The sequence below is a fragment of the Aegilops tauschii genome, chromosome 3, assembly GCF_002575655.3.
Source record: "Aegilops tauschii subsp. strangulata cultivar AL8/78 chromosome 3, Aet v6.0, whole genome shotgun sequence".
Classification (NCBI taxonomy): domain Eukaryota; kingdom Viridiplantae; phylum Streptophyta; class Magnoliopsida; order Poales; family Poaceae; genus Aegilops; species Aegilops tauschii.
In genome coordinates this window covers 410,792,317-410,808,037 of record NC_053037.3, presented here as the reverse complement: position 1 = coordinate 410,808,037, position 15,721 = coordinate 410,792,317, and the positions used below count along the sequence as shown (strand labels likewise).

General features: G+C 44.2%; 2 protein-coding genes across 4 annotated transcripts; one reads left to right on the top strand and one right to left on the bottom strand.

The window, feature by feature from the left end:
- Positions 1–372: 372 nt before the first annotated feature.
- LOC109752942 (probable lipid-A-disaccharide synthase, mitochondrial) lies at positions 373–6,899 on the top strand. Of its 3 annotated transcripts, XM_073510714.1 has the most exons (10): positions 373–582; positions 1,017–1,051; positions 1,787–1,824; positions 2,007–2,106; positions 2,181–2,286; positions 2,396–2,646; positions 3,248–3,326; positions 4,978–5,216; positions 5,887–6,113; positions 6,314–6,899. In XM_073510714.1, the coding sequence occupies exons 1-10, from the start codon at positions 447–449 to the stop codon at positions 6,528–6,530; spliced, it is 1,428 nt and encodes a 475-aa protein (XP_073366815.1). In that variant the 5' UTR covers positions 373–446; the 3' UTR covers positions 6,531–6,899. The 3 variants fall into 3 exon arrangements, with proteins under 3 accessions (XP_073366815.1, XP_020167456.1, XP_020167455.1); XM_020311867.4 differs by lacking the exons at positions 1,017–1,051; positions 1,787–1,824; XM_020311866.4 differs by lacking the exons at positions 1,017–1,051; positions 1,787–1,824 and having other exon boundaries at positions 373–673.
- A 719-nt stretch (positions 6,900–7,618) lies between these two features.
- LOC109752922 (ethylene-responsive transcription factor 1A) lies at positions 7,619–8,725 on the bottom strand. The gene has a single exon (XM_020311846.4). It carries the CDS (start codon positions 8,499–8,501, stop codon positions 7,956–7,958), a length of 546 nt encoding a protein of 181 aa, XP_020167435.1. The 5' UTR covers positions 8,502–8,725; the 3' UTR covers positions 7,619–7,955.
- Positions 8,726–15,721: the final 6,996 nt, after the last annotated feature.

The following is a 15,721-nucleotide window of genomic DNA, read 5'->3' as shown; positions in this document are numbered from 1 at the left end:
GGTGTCTCTTCGGCAAACCTTTACATGATTTGGTCGGTGTTGTTTGTGGTGGACCAGCTTGGATCCAATCTTCATTCGTATGTGTAAAAATGTGTTACGGGTTGGATCCTTCTAATCTACGCTCATTTTCATCATCGACGATTGTTGTTCTAGTGCATGGTTCTTTAGGACTTCAGCACGATGATTTTCCGATTGTCTATTATAAAAGGTTTGTTCGGTTCCGGTGAAAGAGCGGTGCACCTAGTTGCCCCTAAGTAGTCTACAAATTTGGATGTAATTTGTGTTACTTTTGGTGTTCGATGGATAGGTCGATTTTCTTCTTAAAAAAATCCAAACAAATAAGCTCCTTGTTTTTTCAAGTCACTACTCCCGGGGAGTTTTTTCTAACCCTTTCCGCCCTCCCCGGTTTTCCCTCCCGTCGGCGCCGCTCTGCTCCTCTGTGGCTGATGCTGTCACGATGGATCCCTGCCGCCGGGCGCCAGCGGGGGCTGCTGGCCAGGCTGGGCTCACGCGCTTATTCCTACGGGAGGGTGTTCGACGCAGCGGCCCGGGACGGCGAACTTCGGGTGTTCGTTGTCGCCGGTGAGGTCTCCGGCGATTCGCTCGCTTCGCGCCTCATGGCGTCCCTCAGGAAGCTCTCCCCTGTTCCCGTTCGTTTTGCTGGCGTTGGCGGGTGTGGTTTAACCCCATTTTTGGTTCAGTTATCTGTGCTATTATAGTATTTTTCAGTCTCAGTTTGAGCATTTTTTTCTGATGAAATGCCCCAGTTTGAACATTTGATAAATACTACTCCCTCCGTTCGGAATTACTCGTCCAAGAAATGAATGTATCTAGATGTATTTTAGTTGTAGATACATCCATTTTTATCCATTTTTGTGACAAGTAATTCTGAACGGAGGGAGTACTTAGCTCTGAAACCACCTAATCACTTCATGCACTTTAAGCTTTATATTTGCCATTTGATGTCAATGTTTTTTTTTTCAATGAATGTTCATTTGTGCATGGTACTCGTATAGATCTTCGTTACACAGAAATGCTTCATACAGTCAAGGTATTTTGGACTTGAAAGAAACTTGGAGAGGGGTTTAGTTCTGGATTGCTTATTTGTTCTGTTCCGGAAGTGTTTACATGTTCAGATTATGTACTGTACATAGACTAGGCTCCATTTGTAGTTATGTGCACGCTTAAACATCAAATTTGTGGGGATGGAGAGGGAAGTGTGTTCCAGTGGATATTTTGTTCGGTGTCCAATTTTTAGTCAAGTGACAGAATGAGGGAAATTTTTATTTGTTAATTCTTGTTATGCTAGTTTGTGATTCTCTTCTAGGCAGTAGGTTCATCAGGTTCTTAAAGAAACAAGGACGAGTTCCTTCACTTTCTGGATTCAAGTCAGTCTTCAATATTGGAGATGATGTAGAGGAACAGAAAGAAAATTGAAAAGACAACAGTTCTCTTGATACATTGTTTCCTTCTCTTCCATAGGGGAGCGTGAATAAGGAAGATTGGATGTGAATACAGGAAACATAACATTAGGGTTGCTTTATTTATTACTACCTCTGTAACTTAATATAAGACGTTTTTTGACTCTACGACAGTGTAAAAACCCGTCTTATATTTTTTTTTACGGAGGGAGTATTATGTTTTTTATCTTCACCAGAAGAAAACAAAATGGAGGGTCAACTGCCATGTCGTGGAGTTGTCAGTCATCGCCGTCATACAGTTATGATTGATCTCCTTGATGTATGCACATACTTCCTGCTCAAATGCCGTTGGTTGATGTTTGCAGTCAGGAGTTCCTTTGTGTTCCCTCTGTTTGGATGCAAAGTGAGTTCATTTTCATGTGTGTGCTCAACATATCCATGCATTAATTAGTTCAGCATTGTTATAGCGTCATTTTACTTTCCATATGCACGCTTTGATCCAAGTCCAGTTCAAGCTGGATCGCATCATGTTGCAACTTTGATCTTTCATTTTTTTACTCACTAAACAGAATTTTCTCAATGCAGGGAATTAATGTGCAAGGAAGGGTTGCAATCACTTTTTCCCATGGAAGAAATTGCCATAATGGGTTTGTGGGAACTGCTGCCACACATATATAACGTCAAGGTGCATCTCTGGTGTGTCTTGTGCTTTGCTTTCTGTTTGTGTTCACTTGATGTATACTCGTTTTTATGTTGCAGAGGAAGATCAAGGATACTTTAGATGCTGCTATATTATTTCGGCCTCATGCTGTAGTTACTGTTGATTCAAAGGGGTTTTCGTTTCGCCTATTGCAGCAATTAAAATGTAAGGCTTTAAGTGGAATCATTTTTACCATACCACAATTTCATTCAAATAACTAAATTTACATTTATTTTTCCATGAGCAAAGATGGTAAGATTTTTCTTTTGTCTAGGTAGGTACAACCAAAAAGTTGATAGCCCTCTACATGTCCATTATGTTGCACCATCATTCTGGGCCTGGAAAGGTGGTGAAAGCAGGCTCTCAAAGTTGCATAATTTTGTGGATCATATGTTATGTATCCTTCCTTTTGAGGACGAAATTTGCAGATTACATGGGTTGCCTGCTACATATGTGGGCCATCCCTTATTGGATGATGCTGCTGGCTTAAATGTGGCAGGGACTTCGCTTCAACATAAAAATGTGGTAGGGAATTGTGCGGCTTCATTAGTATCTGTTGCATAATGACCTTCTCCTTTGTTGACCATAGAATTATAGTCAAGGCGAGATCTCATCAAAAAATTGAAGTTCATTGGCTGTTGTCATTGATGGATAATAAGGCCTATCTCCTTTGTTGAGAAAGGTGGCTCATATCCATTAGGACATGGAATGTGCATCTAAAGATTCCTATACTATTCCTGCCTAAACCTGGGTGTGGCCATAGAAATCCAAGGAGCTAAATCTCATCCAAAGCTAGGTAGAAGCAAGGGTTAGGGACTAGATTATACTTAGCACTATATTATTGTATAAGAAATGGATCTGAGGATCATGATCCTAAAAGGTTCAAGTGGGTTGTGAGAGAGCGGCATTCCCTTGTTTTCTTCTGAGATTGTGCAATGCTAAGAATAATGTTGACATGGAATGTTGTCTTGTCTTCTAGAAGTGACTAACCGGTTTCAAACTGCATTGCTGATATCATGTAAATGAATTGTTAAGACTAGTACTTTTGAATTTTGTATATCTGTTTGATATCTGGGACCACCAACTTTACTCACAATATAGTTGTTTATGTCTTCAAATTTCATAGGACTCAGAATTATCTCCTGACATGTCCATGCGTCAACGAAGTGGTGAAGCTTTTAGCCTGGAGCATGGGTTGTCTTCAGGTAATTAAATGTGTCATTCTTTGTGCCTTCTTGGATTCTTCTTGTGCACAAATACTAGATCGTTATGCCAATTATTATATCCCTTTTTGTGTTTTTCCTTCTTATATATATATCAGATTGGTGAATTGTAATGTGTTAACTTTGTAATTGATGCATTTTATGAATTATCATCAAGGAAATATACAAACATGTAAGTTAGGAAAATTCAGTTGCCAATAACTACTGGGAGGGCATGCTGTTTTCTGAATTTCATAGGAAACTAATACTACTGTTTTCCGAAAACTAACATGACGGTTGATGTATGTTAATGGTGCAACTTCAGATCTACAGATCGCTGTGGCAGTTTATTAACTTCCATTCAAATGTAGGCATGCTCGCACACTATCAATCCTCAAGGCTCAGTTTGTGATTGCTGAACTGTGATGTGCTTAACTTATTTTATAATCTGCTGGGAAAGATAGCCACATAAACAGGAAAAAGTGGTTACCGAAATTGTAAAGTAGACAAAAGCTGGTTGAAGAAACTATTATCATAATTGGCAGCAATGACAAACGCAACCTGAGTACCAACTGCCAGATGATTCATTACATAGTCAAATCTGTTTTACATGAGATGCAAAGGAGATGGCCAAATATTTTAGCACCTGCTTTTTCTTGTGATTTCATTTATATTAATTTTAACTGCAAATATCAATATGGTGAAACAAGGAACATAGCTAAAGCTGAAAAAGAACTATATAGAACTAGCCAACTGGGCCTCTTTAATTCGTAGGATTCTCAAAGTGCGGGAATAGGAAAACATAGGAATAGAGTGTCATGTCCTCTTGTATCCTACGGGATTGAGAGAAGTGTTTGATAGCACAGGAAAAACAATGGAATTCTACAAAGAGCTTTGAGTGGATGGAAAGTTTCCTTCAAAATGTAGTACAGATGAATCCTATGGAAAAAATCCTAAGGATTCCAATCCTACAAATCAAATGACCATCGTAGGAAAAATTCCTAAGGATTCAAATCCTTTAAAAATCCTATGAAATTCCTTTGTATCAAAGGAGCCCTAGGAGACAAATTAGACACTTGTATGGTCTACTATACCATCCATATATTATTAACATGATACACATTTATTTTTTGTTTTACACAATGGTAAAGCTGCTGCCTTTGTGACCATGAGGTCGCGGGTTCAAGTCCTGGAAACAGCCTCTTGCAGAAATGTAGGGAAAGGCTGCGTACTAAAGACCCAAAGTGGTTGGATCCTTCCCTGGACCCTGCGCAAGCGGGAGCTACATGCACCGGGCTGCCCTTTTTTACACAATGCAAGGCCATCAAAATTTCTGTCTGAATCATTAAATTTTTCTCGCCTAGAGTGCCGAGTAGCTAGAGTGCGCGTGTTGTTTGATCTTAATCCTGGTACTTGCTACCCAAGTCTAGTAATTGTTTGCTTCTCCTCTTAATGAAAAGAGGACAAACACTTGCTTGCACGTTCTCTAGGAAACATTTCTTGCCTTATCATATGCATCAGTAACAATTCATAGCAAGACATCATATCTGGATTTTGTGTTCTGGCATGATGCTAGTTTATTGACCGCTCTATAAATGATTGTTGTGTTATAAAAAGCATGTCTGTTTTCTAATGATAAATACTCCTTTGATAGATGCCACAATCTTAACCATGCTGCCTGGAAGCAGGATGCAGGAAGTAGCTCGTATGCTTCCAATCTTCTTTCGGACTGTGCAACATTTAAGTCACACTTTAAATGATCTGTCACTAGTCATCCCAGTTGCTCCACATCGGGATGTGAGGACCTATGTTGAAAATGTAGTTCGATCAGTGCCGTTTCCAGTGGTACTGATACCTGGGGGTTCACTAGAAAAAAGATATGGTGCATTCAATGTAAGCTCACTTCTTTTTCGAGTTAATGGCTTTATTTCTCTACCACCAAATTCACTCTTTGGATATTGCCATTTTCGAATGTTGATATTTTCACTCATTTGACGGATGTGAAGACTGTAGCACCATACCTTGCTAACACACATATCATGTATTGCTGTTTGTTCCAAAAGGATTCATGTTACTACTGTCCCTTTACAGCTGTGCTGTGGCTATAACCCCAGACTATGATTGGTTAAGTTAGCATTAGCATTTTCATCTCATCTTATATAGGATCAAAATCTCTATGAAGAAAAATCTAGAACACTGTTGATTACTGTAGCCGCTGGATTGTCCCACGGGCCCACACATTATATTCCAGCCATGCTTTTATTCTTTTTTTCCCTAGGAAACGATTGTCTAATTATATTAAGATACAGTGTTGTCTGTCAACAGTTCTATTAGTTATACACAAATAGTGATTCTCTAAGTGTTCACTCTTTGTTTTTGAGACAGCATTTATTCCTTGGTTGGTAATGTTAAGGCTCCTCTGTTCAAACCAACCATTCCTTTGGTAGCGAAGTGTACTAACCCAATAGGGCTAGATTTGAAATTTATTAGACTTGATTGATTGTTAGTATGTGAAACTTATCGCGGCCAGAGTCTACTTTTCTAATATTCCTTTTTTTTGCAGGCTAGTAAAGCAGCATTATGTACTTCCGGAACAGCTGTCATGGAACTAATGCTAGCAAAGCTACCCTGTGTGGTGGCCTACCAAGCTCATTTCCTTACCGAGTGCTTCATCCACCTGAGAAAAAAGATAAACTTTATTTCTCTACCAAACATCCTTTTGGACTCTCCCATTGTGCCTGAGATCCTTTTTCGAGCGTGCACAGATAAAAATCTAGCTGCAAAACTAAGGTAATTTTCCTTCTTCTAATCTACACCTTATATTTCCGTAAGTACAAAGGTGGCTTCTAGTTATGCGAAACGACGTTCTCAATTAAGCATCAACATGATTGTGCTATATATTCATTTTAACCTGTTGGGCAATATTCCACCTGCATTTCTAACTGTGGATTGGACCTCATCATATGTCTATCTCATTTTGACTGGTCCAGCGAGGTTATCTTCAACGATGAAGTCCGTCAGCTGCAAGTTGGATCAGCTGAGCGAATGCTCCAGGTTCTCTACGAACCGATCAAGCGACAAGGCAATTTGTTCGCAGAGGAGTTGGGGGACTCGGGCTTGTCATCAGATGTCTACTCCCCCAGCACGATTGCAGCATTGACAGTGCTTTATACGGACAAACATCGGCGGATGGTGCACCGGAATTGAGCGGGCTTTCGCAGTGGTGGATGAATGTTTCATCTTCCAGAGTGCCAGGGCAGTCGCTACCGGCAGGGGACTGTATTGGCTGCAGTTGATGATTGATCATTGGAGGAGCAAAGCAAATGGTTGGGTAAACTTTTTCGGTGTGGACTGATGTAGAGTTCGTGTCAGCATCACAATATCGTTGTAGAAATTTCGAACGCATGTGCTCTGGTGGGTCAATTGTGTGTGGGCCTTGGTCATGGACAAATCCGGAGTGATGTTTGGCAGAGAAAACTCTTCCATGAGTGGAATTTTGTGGAGGGTGCATGGAGCATATGAGCTGGGGAAGAAGTAACTTAAAATATTTATATCCTGCAGCTTTTGTAACTGTAAGTCTGGCCATTTGCTAATTTGGTTCGTGCTGCTGCGCTTTTTAATGCGGTTTGAGCATCAAGTGTATCAAATGATCAAATATAGTCTGGGCTCTTGCTTCGTGCCAACTCTGGCCATAGAGGATCCTGGACAATGACGGAAGCACTGGTGGCGCCGTAGCCGGTGATCATGTCACGGCTGAGCTCATGTACGCTGCGGGCCATGGGGCCGCGAATCTTCAATGGAAAATATTTCGGAGTGGAATTTTTAGTTTTGGTCCCCAAGTTGCCATCGTCATCTACATCAATTTGGTGGCTTTATAGCCGATTTTTGTCTGCCAAGTGGGCGTGGTGCATTTTCATCGGTCTTCACGAGTTCACGTACTAATCATAGAACGCTAACCATCCGTGAAGGAATTTCAGGGCCTCCTTGATTCGTAGGATTTTGAAAACGTAGCAATAGGAGAAGCATAGGGTTGAAGTGACATGCCCACTTGAATTATATAGGATTAGCAATAAATGTTTGATGCCACAGGAAAAACAAAGAAATTATATAAAGAGGTTGGAGTGGATGTTAGATTTCCTATGAAATGTAGCACAAAAGAATCCATAGGAAAAATTCCTATAGAATCCAATCCTATAAATCAAAGAACAAACATAGGAAAAAATTCTAAGGATCTCAGTCCTCCAGAAATCCTATAAAATTCCTTTAAATCAAAGGAGCCGAGGAATCGTTCCAGATGAATACAAGGTTTGTCGAGGGAATCTGTCTTCTCATTACCGGTTCACACAGTTCTCCAGATTTCGTAAAATTTCAGACGAGACTGGTAGTAGTACTACTGTACAATTGATGATTGATATCTGTTGATAACCGTAGAGAGATCACCAAAATAGCACCTTCGCCCGAAGCTAGAGACGATACCCACGAAATGCAAATTGGTCCACCACAGACCACACCACGCATGAATGAACGGTTACAGAATGGGAATTCAATGTTTCGATGCCTAAACTAAGAAGCTAACAACACGCAGCTAAGAGAGAGAGGAACGATCGGCGAGAGAACGAACGCACGTAGCATTCACCTCGCCTCATTGGCGCCGCCGCGGCGCGCCTCGTGCGCCCCCACGGCCGGCGGGAAGTTGAGCAGCGCCTTGGCGCCGCGCAGGCGGAACGCGGCGCGGTCGTACGCGACGGCCGCCTCCTCGGCCGTGCCGAAGGTGCCGAGCCACAGGCGCGTGCCGGGCCGCGACGGGTCCCGGATCTCCGCCGCGTACTTGCCCCACGGCCGCCGCCTCACCCCGCGGTAGTGCGGGCGCTCCGCGGCCCTCCCGGCCGCGCATGCCCCGCCGCCCTCGATCGCGTCGGCGCCAGCGGCGGCAATGGCCGTCGCCGTCTTCGTCGGGGGAGAGGAGGACGAGGAGGGCGAGGCGGCGGCCACGGCGGAGGCCTCGCGGAGGACGTCGAAGAGGAGCATGTCGAGGGAGTCGTTCTCGTTGAGCGGGAGGTAGGCGGCGGCACCGCCCAGCGAGAGGGACGTGTCCATGCCCATGCCCGTGCCCACCCGCGCAGGCGGAGCGCGCGCGCCGGGCGCGGCGAGGTGGTCGGCGCCGAGCGAGAGAGGCATGCCTGCGCGCGGGTGGGGCGTGCGGTGGGGGTTTAGCTTGCTGCGCACACCGGGGAGAGGTATATGTTGCTATTTACAGCAGCCCGGAGAAGGCGTCTCTGGCAAGACACTGGTTTTCTGGGGGAGCATTGACGAGGTGGAGACCGAGACCGCGTGGGCGCTCTGTGCGCCGCAGGCGTCACGATTCTTGGGGAGGAAGGCAAGGCAGGCAGAGGAGGACAAAGAGAAACAAGGGAGTGTAGCGGACCCGTGGTGGGATTTGTCAAGCGACGAGCGTAGATCCGTGACACAGATCGTCGTCGGAGCGCCACGCCATGGGACGGACGAGCAGCCAGGGGCCCCGGCGGGAAGAGTCGCGGTCGTGTGAGCCAGTGTTGTTCTCGAAGGGACTGACGGGCAGGGCAAAGGTTCTGGACTGGTTGAGTTGTTTTGCCTGCTCCGGCAACGATCGGTCAAGGCGTGTGCGCCCTTTTTCATTTTGGCAATGTGCGTGTTTTGTTTTGGGCGAGTGCTAGGAATCAGACTACTGATATTTAGCTTTCTATATCAGACTCCTAGTCCACCGTTACATTGATGCAGCCTGGACCGTGTGATTGAAGAGGTGGACCTAGGTAGTTAGTTAGTTTGCATGCTGCACTAATTACGATTTGTTTCCCATCAACTGCTCCTCAGAAATCACGCTAGACCTACATCACATCACTTTAGCCGTAACCTCCTCCTTTCTGCTTCATCCGTACGTGCTTTGAAATCTGCACTAAACTAGGAGAAACTAGTCCATCTGATGCATGCTGTTGGCCAGTTTTTTGTGACTGGGAAGCAGATACATTTATTTTGCTTCTATTTCCTAGCACTTGAACAATTCAATTCATTTTGCTTCTATTTCCTAGCGAATTTGCTTCCACATCAACAGTAGATTGTTTCATTCCATTGAGGTTTTTATCCATCGCGACCATTTATTCAATTTGTTTAGACTATAGGAAATTTTGCTTCAAATTACCATACATAAGCTCAAAAAAGAGCCTCCTCCTCCAAGAAAAGCTGGGGTTCGTGCCTCTCGCCGGCTCCGTCGCAGGTCCGCCTCGTCTCCGGTGGCCCTAGGGCCATGGGGGCGCAGTGGATCCTAGCAAGGGCCGGCGGGAGGGCTCCGTTGTTAGTCGTTCCTTTGAGATTTGTTAGGGTTTGTGTCCTATTCAGGAAGGCGAGACGGCGGTGGCTCCCTGAAGATGGAATAAAGGTCTCCCCGCCTAGTCCCCGTTCCAGTGGTGCGTCTAGCATCGTTGGTGGGCGTGTGGAGGTGTGCCTCCGACGGATCTATCATCGATGGATTTGCTTGGATCTGGTTGTGGTTCTTCTATATTCGTATGTCTTCAGGTTGGATCCTTCCGATCTACGTTATTCTTCATCGATGGCGGTTGCTGCTCTGGTACGCTGGTCCTATGGGGCCTTAGCACGACGACTTCCCGACTGTCTACTACAACAAGTTGTGCCCGACTCCGGTGACGGAGGGGTGATGATGGCGGCGCGCCTTCGGCTCGCTTCAGTGCTTGTAGTCGTCGCTAGGTGGTCTACGAATCTGGATGTAATTTTATTATTTCTGGTATTCGTTGTACTTTCATGATTGAAGATGAATAGATCGAAAGTTTTCTCGCAAAAAAAAGACACCAGTGCAACAATAAAATGCTTCCAACAATACAAATATATGATTCCATCAAACACCTTTTTTTACCATTGTTATTACTGCCGGTTTTGAAGATATTAAATTGAGACTTTGCTTTCAAAGAATTCGGTATTTGCGTCCAAAGGAATGGGAATTTGCTTCCTAAAAAAAATGGTATTTGCTTCCTTAATATTTGGTATTTGCGTCCAAAGAAATGGGAATTTGCTTCCTAAAAATTTGGTATTTGCGGCCGAAGAAATGGGAATTCGCTTCCAAAGAATTCCAAACTTGCATAAAAAATGAGAATTTGCTTCCATATACAACAAAAAATAAGGACGCCGATAACTGCCACACGTGTGGCATCTAGGGGTATCTGCAGCACGCCCCGTGTGGCATCGACACAGGCCTGCTCGCACGAGCACGTCCGGCGCTCCCCGCCACAGCCCGCACGTTCGGTGTGCGGCGCGATCGCCCGCATGAGCACGTCCGGGTGAGCGACCACGCGGCCCGCACGACCTGTCTCGGCCGTCGCCCCTCCCCGCCTGCGAGCCACACGCCCCGCGTGGCAGTAACCACGCGGCCCGCCGCGATTTCCATGGTCTGGACCCTCTTCCATGTCCGTGTAACTGCATTTGCCATGTCGCTGAACTACAGTTGCCATGTCGGACAACTACAGTTGCCATGGTTGTTCAACTGCAGTTGCCATCTCAAGTCAAGTGCCGGATGCCATTTTTGGGCAACTGCAGTTGTTGCCATGTATGGTCTGGTTTACTACAGTTGTCATGATTTGAAAACTTTAGGAGTTGCCACCTACTAACACTAGACAGTTGCCATGTAGCACTACAAAACATGGCAAAAAACATGTCCGGGTAAAGAGAGAGTTGCCATCTGTTTACAAGCACACTAGGGCAGTTGCCATGTACCCTGCAAAAACACATGACAACTGATAGCTTTTGGTGTGTGGGAAAGGAGACGGGCATGTGGGCTACGGTGGTATCTTTAGGAGTTGCCACCTACTAACATTAGACAGTTGCCATGTAGCTCTACAAAACAGACGTGGCAACAATAACACGTTCGGGTAAAAGAGAGTTGCCATCTGCTTACAATCACGAATAGGGCAGTTGCCATGTAACCTGCAAAAAACATGGCAAATGACAACTTGGGTGTGGGAGAGTGGGAAAATGGGCAGTCGTGGGAGATGGGGACAGAAGTCGTGCGGGGCGTGCGGGCGCGACGGCAGTTCCACCGCACGCCCCGAGTCGCAACAGCTGACCTCGGAGGGAAAACAGCGTGCGAGCGAACTCCCTCACATGCCACACACGCGAGTTGTCCTGCGTGGCACACAAAATCAGCCCTCTCGTGCCAAGATTCGTGCAAAAGGCACTGGATGGCGATCGAGGCGTGTGAGTGAGTTGGCTAACGCCCACACGTGTGGGCGTTAGTGTTTTCGAAAAATAATGCATGTGACCAGGTTTTGCATCTCCTGGCACAATGATGCCATGCTTCCAAAGATATATATTTTGCTTATAAATCATTATATGATAATATTTTCATAATCAGAGAATTGCTTCCATACAAACATATATTTATTTCAATCAAAAAGGAAGAACATATAATTTAAACATGGAGATATGTCTCCGCGATTGAGAACATTTGTGAGAATTTGCTTCCATGGTGATCATGAAGCGCTGCACCATCGGCAGAGACACGATCTGCAAGCATAAGTGCAGCGCACCGTGGCCTTGTGGAAAGACGTTTTGCATCTTACATTCTTACTACCTTCTTGTGTGCTTCCTGCAATCCGAGACATAATCATGCGTCGGAGTTGACAAAATTGGATTAACAAATCCTAGGGCAATCGAGAAGAACTCTACAATGCTTAAAATAATGAAATGTCCCAATGGAGAAAAGAACGATACAAACTATGCCTCCTTCATCATTCATGATGAATTAATGATACGTGCAATCCAGTTTCAAACTAGTGCATCAATCGGGACTCACATGTGCTTCATCCTCGTCGCCTACCTGTACATGCAATGCTGAGTTGCAATGCCGCTCGGTAATCCACCCTCCTCTCTCCTGCATGGCGTGAAAGACTATCCTACTTGGCCTCGTTTCCAAACTACGATGGCGCTCAGGCGAGGTGGATCAAAGGCCAAAACTGCAGGTAGAACCGGGTCCAATCCTGGCGGAATTAAGCACGGCGACGAAGGAGGTTACGAGCTTGTCGGTGAGCAGGTGGTGGGTCAGTCCCCGCGTGGCCGCCGGACAAGATGGTGCAACGACGAGGTGGAACGGAGGTCATAGATGTGCGGGTCAGAAACTCGTGCTGGGGCGCTGGGCGATAGATGAGTAGCGGTGACGAGCATGGCGAGATCCCTGATGTGTGCGGGATGGACAGGAAAGATGGAGAGAGTTAATTCAGGGAGAGATTAAAGGGTGTGGGCCAAAAAATCTGGTGGTTAATATCAGGCTTGATTTAGGGGCATCTCTCAGCCGTGAGATCAAATACAAATTAACGTTGTCCGATGAGTCTGACGAATGATTCTCATCAGACTTCTGTAGAGAAGTGTTTCCCTTTTGTTTTTGTGTAGTGAGGGCGTGTGTACCCGGCTAGCATCTTTTTAAGGTGGAGGCTGGAGGGTGTATTTTTCGTCCTGAACTATTATTTTGAAAGTATATAAATGGTTCTTCAACTTTAAACGAACAAACCTTGGTATACCAACTTATCAAACTGAATATCCCCGTTTTTTTGGCAAGCAAGCCAAGGCAAGCCTGAAACCTGCTCAACGCTGGGAGGGAACCGGATCCTCTAACTTAGAGAAGGAATGTCACGGTGCTACAGTGCTTGTCTGTAAAATGAAGAAAGAAAGTTAGAAACTGTTAACATGTTGTTTATTATTGATATTTATTATAGATATAAATAATCTAAAATTAATTTTATTTCACCATCAATTTATTTATATGTAATTACTGTAAATGTACATGGTAGATTTGTAATTTGTAAATTAATTTATGTCATTTTAGCATTAATCATATGGATTGAAAGAAGGCAAGTTAGAGTATTGTACCTTCTCTAACATCCCTTATGTATGTTAGAGGATCTAGTTTCCACTGGGAGCCCCCTCCACTGGATGTCCTGAAGATTAACATTGATGGTAGCTTTGTGGCTGATCTCAAGAGAGGAGGTTGGGGCTTTGTGATAAGAGACGTACAGGGAGAAGTAATGGGTTCGGGGTAAGATGCAATGGCGGAGTAATGTTGATGTCTCAGGGGGCAGTGCCCCCCCCCAAAAAACTTTGAAATATTTGTGAGGAAGTTTTTTCTAAGGAGGCATCCATTTAGAGAAAAATAGTTCCTGGCTCCCTCAGATTTCATGATTTGACTTTAGCCCCCCTGAACCTTTTGCCTAGCTCCGCCACTGGTAAGATGGACCATGTTCAAGACAGTTTGCAAGCGGAGGCAGTGTGTCATGTCCGATCTAGGATTACTTTCTCAGATTTGAGTAGAAGGGGAAAACCAGAGGAGGAAAGGAACACTTGCTTTCCTTGGCAAACAACCGGTGCTCTCTCAAGATTTCCAACACTTGTCTTAAATGTTCTATGTGAGATTCCAAATCTTCACTGAAAACTAGGATATCATCCATGAAAATCAACACACATCTTCTTGTAAACTTGGCAAATATTGCATTCATAAGGCACTGAAAGGTTGCTGGAGCATTTGTAAGACCAAAGGGCATCACCCTAAACTGAAATTGACCATGATGAGTCTTAAATGTTGTTTTAGCCTCATCCTCTTCCACCATTCTAATTTGATGATATCCTTCTCTAAGATCCAGTTTGGAAAACCATTTGGCACCTGCAAGTTCATCCAGTAGCTCATCGACCACATGCATAGGAAATTTGCTTTTGACTGTCAACATATTCAATTTTCTATAATCCACACAAAACCTCCATGTTCCATCCTTCTTCTTGACCAGCAACACAGGAGAAGCAAAAGGAGACATACTAGGTTGTACTAGTCCAACTTCAATCATTTCAGACACCTGCTTTTCAATTTCATCCCTTTGCAAAGGAGAGTATCTATATGGTCTAGAATTCACCGGAACACAATCAGGTAAAAGCGAAATGGCATGATCAAATGCTCTATGTGGTGGCAACTGTTGTGGTTTTTGGAACACATCACCATATTCAGTTAGAAGCTGTTGAATACCTTTAGGTATAGTTTGAACAGATATACCCGCCTCCGGGGCTAATACAGCTGTAGCCCAAACATCATTTCCTTTAAGACACTCTTCAAATTGTTCTGCAATGAGTTCTTTAATCTGTGTGACAAGAAGATGCAATGGCGGATTAATGTTGATGTCTGAGGGGGCAGTGCCCACCCCAAACTTTGATATATTTGTGAGGAAGTTTTTTCTAAGGAGGCATCCATTCAGAGAAAAATAGTTTCTGGCCCCCTCAGATTTCAATGATTTTCCTTTAGGCCCCCTGAACCTTTTGCCTAGCTCCGCCACTTGTAAGATGGACCATGTTCAAGATAGGTGGCAAGCAGAGGCAGTGTGTCATGTCCAATCTAGGATTACGTTCTCAGATTGAGTACAAGGGGAAAACCAGAGGAGGAAAGAAACACTTTCTTTCCTTGGCAAACAACTGGTGCTCTCTCAAGATTTCCAACAATTGTCTTAAATGTTCTATGTGAGATTCCAAATCTTCACTGAAAACTAGGATATCATCCATAAATATCAACACACATCTTCTTGTAAACTTGGCAAATATTGCATTCATAGGGCACTGAAAGGTTGCTGGAGCATTTGTAAGACCAAAGGGCATCACCCTAAACTGAAATTGACCATGATGAGTCTTAAATGTTGTTTTAGCCTCATCCTCTTCCACCATTCTAGTTTTATGATATCCTTCTCTAAGATCTAGTTTGGAAAACCATTTGGCACCTGCAACTTCATCCAGTAGCTCATCGACCACATGCATAGGAAATTTGCTTTTGACTGTCAACAGATTCAATTTTCTATAATCCACACAAAACCTCCATGTTCCATCCTTCTTCTTGACCGGCAGCACGAGAGAAGCAAAAGGAGATATACTAGGCTGTACTAGTCCAGCTTCAATCATATCAGCCACCTGCTTCTCAATTTCATCCTTTTGCGAAGGAGAGTATCTATATGGTCTAGAATTCACTGGAACACAATCGGGTAAAAGGGAAATGGCATGATCAAATGCTCTATGTGGTGGCAACTGTTGTGGTTTTTGGAACACATCACCATATTCAGTTAGAAGCTGTTGAATACCTTCAGGTGTAGTTTGAATAGATATACCCACCTCCGGGGCTAATACAGTTGTAGCCCAAACATCATTTCCTTTAAGACACTTTTCAAATTGTTCTGTAGTGAGTTCTTTAATTTGTGTGACAGGTTTATCTTGCATGCCTTGTAAAGTAATCACCTGGTCCGGATGTTGGAACTGGATCCATTTTTGTTCCCAATGACAGGTCATAGGACCCCACTGCTCCAGCCAATCCATGCCCAAAATGGTGTCATAGCCTCCCA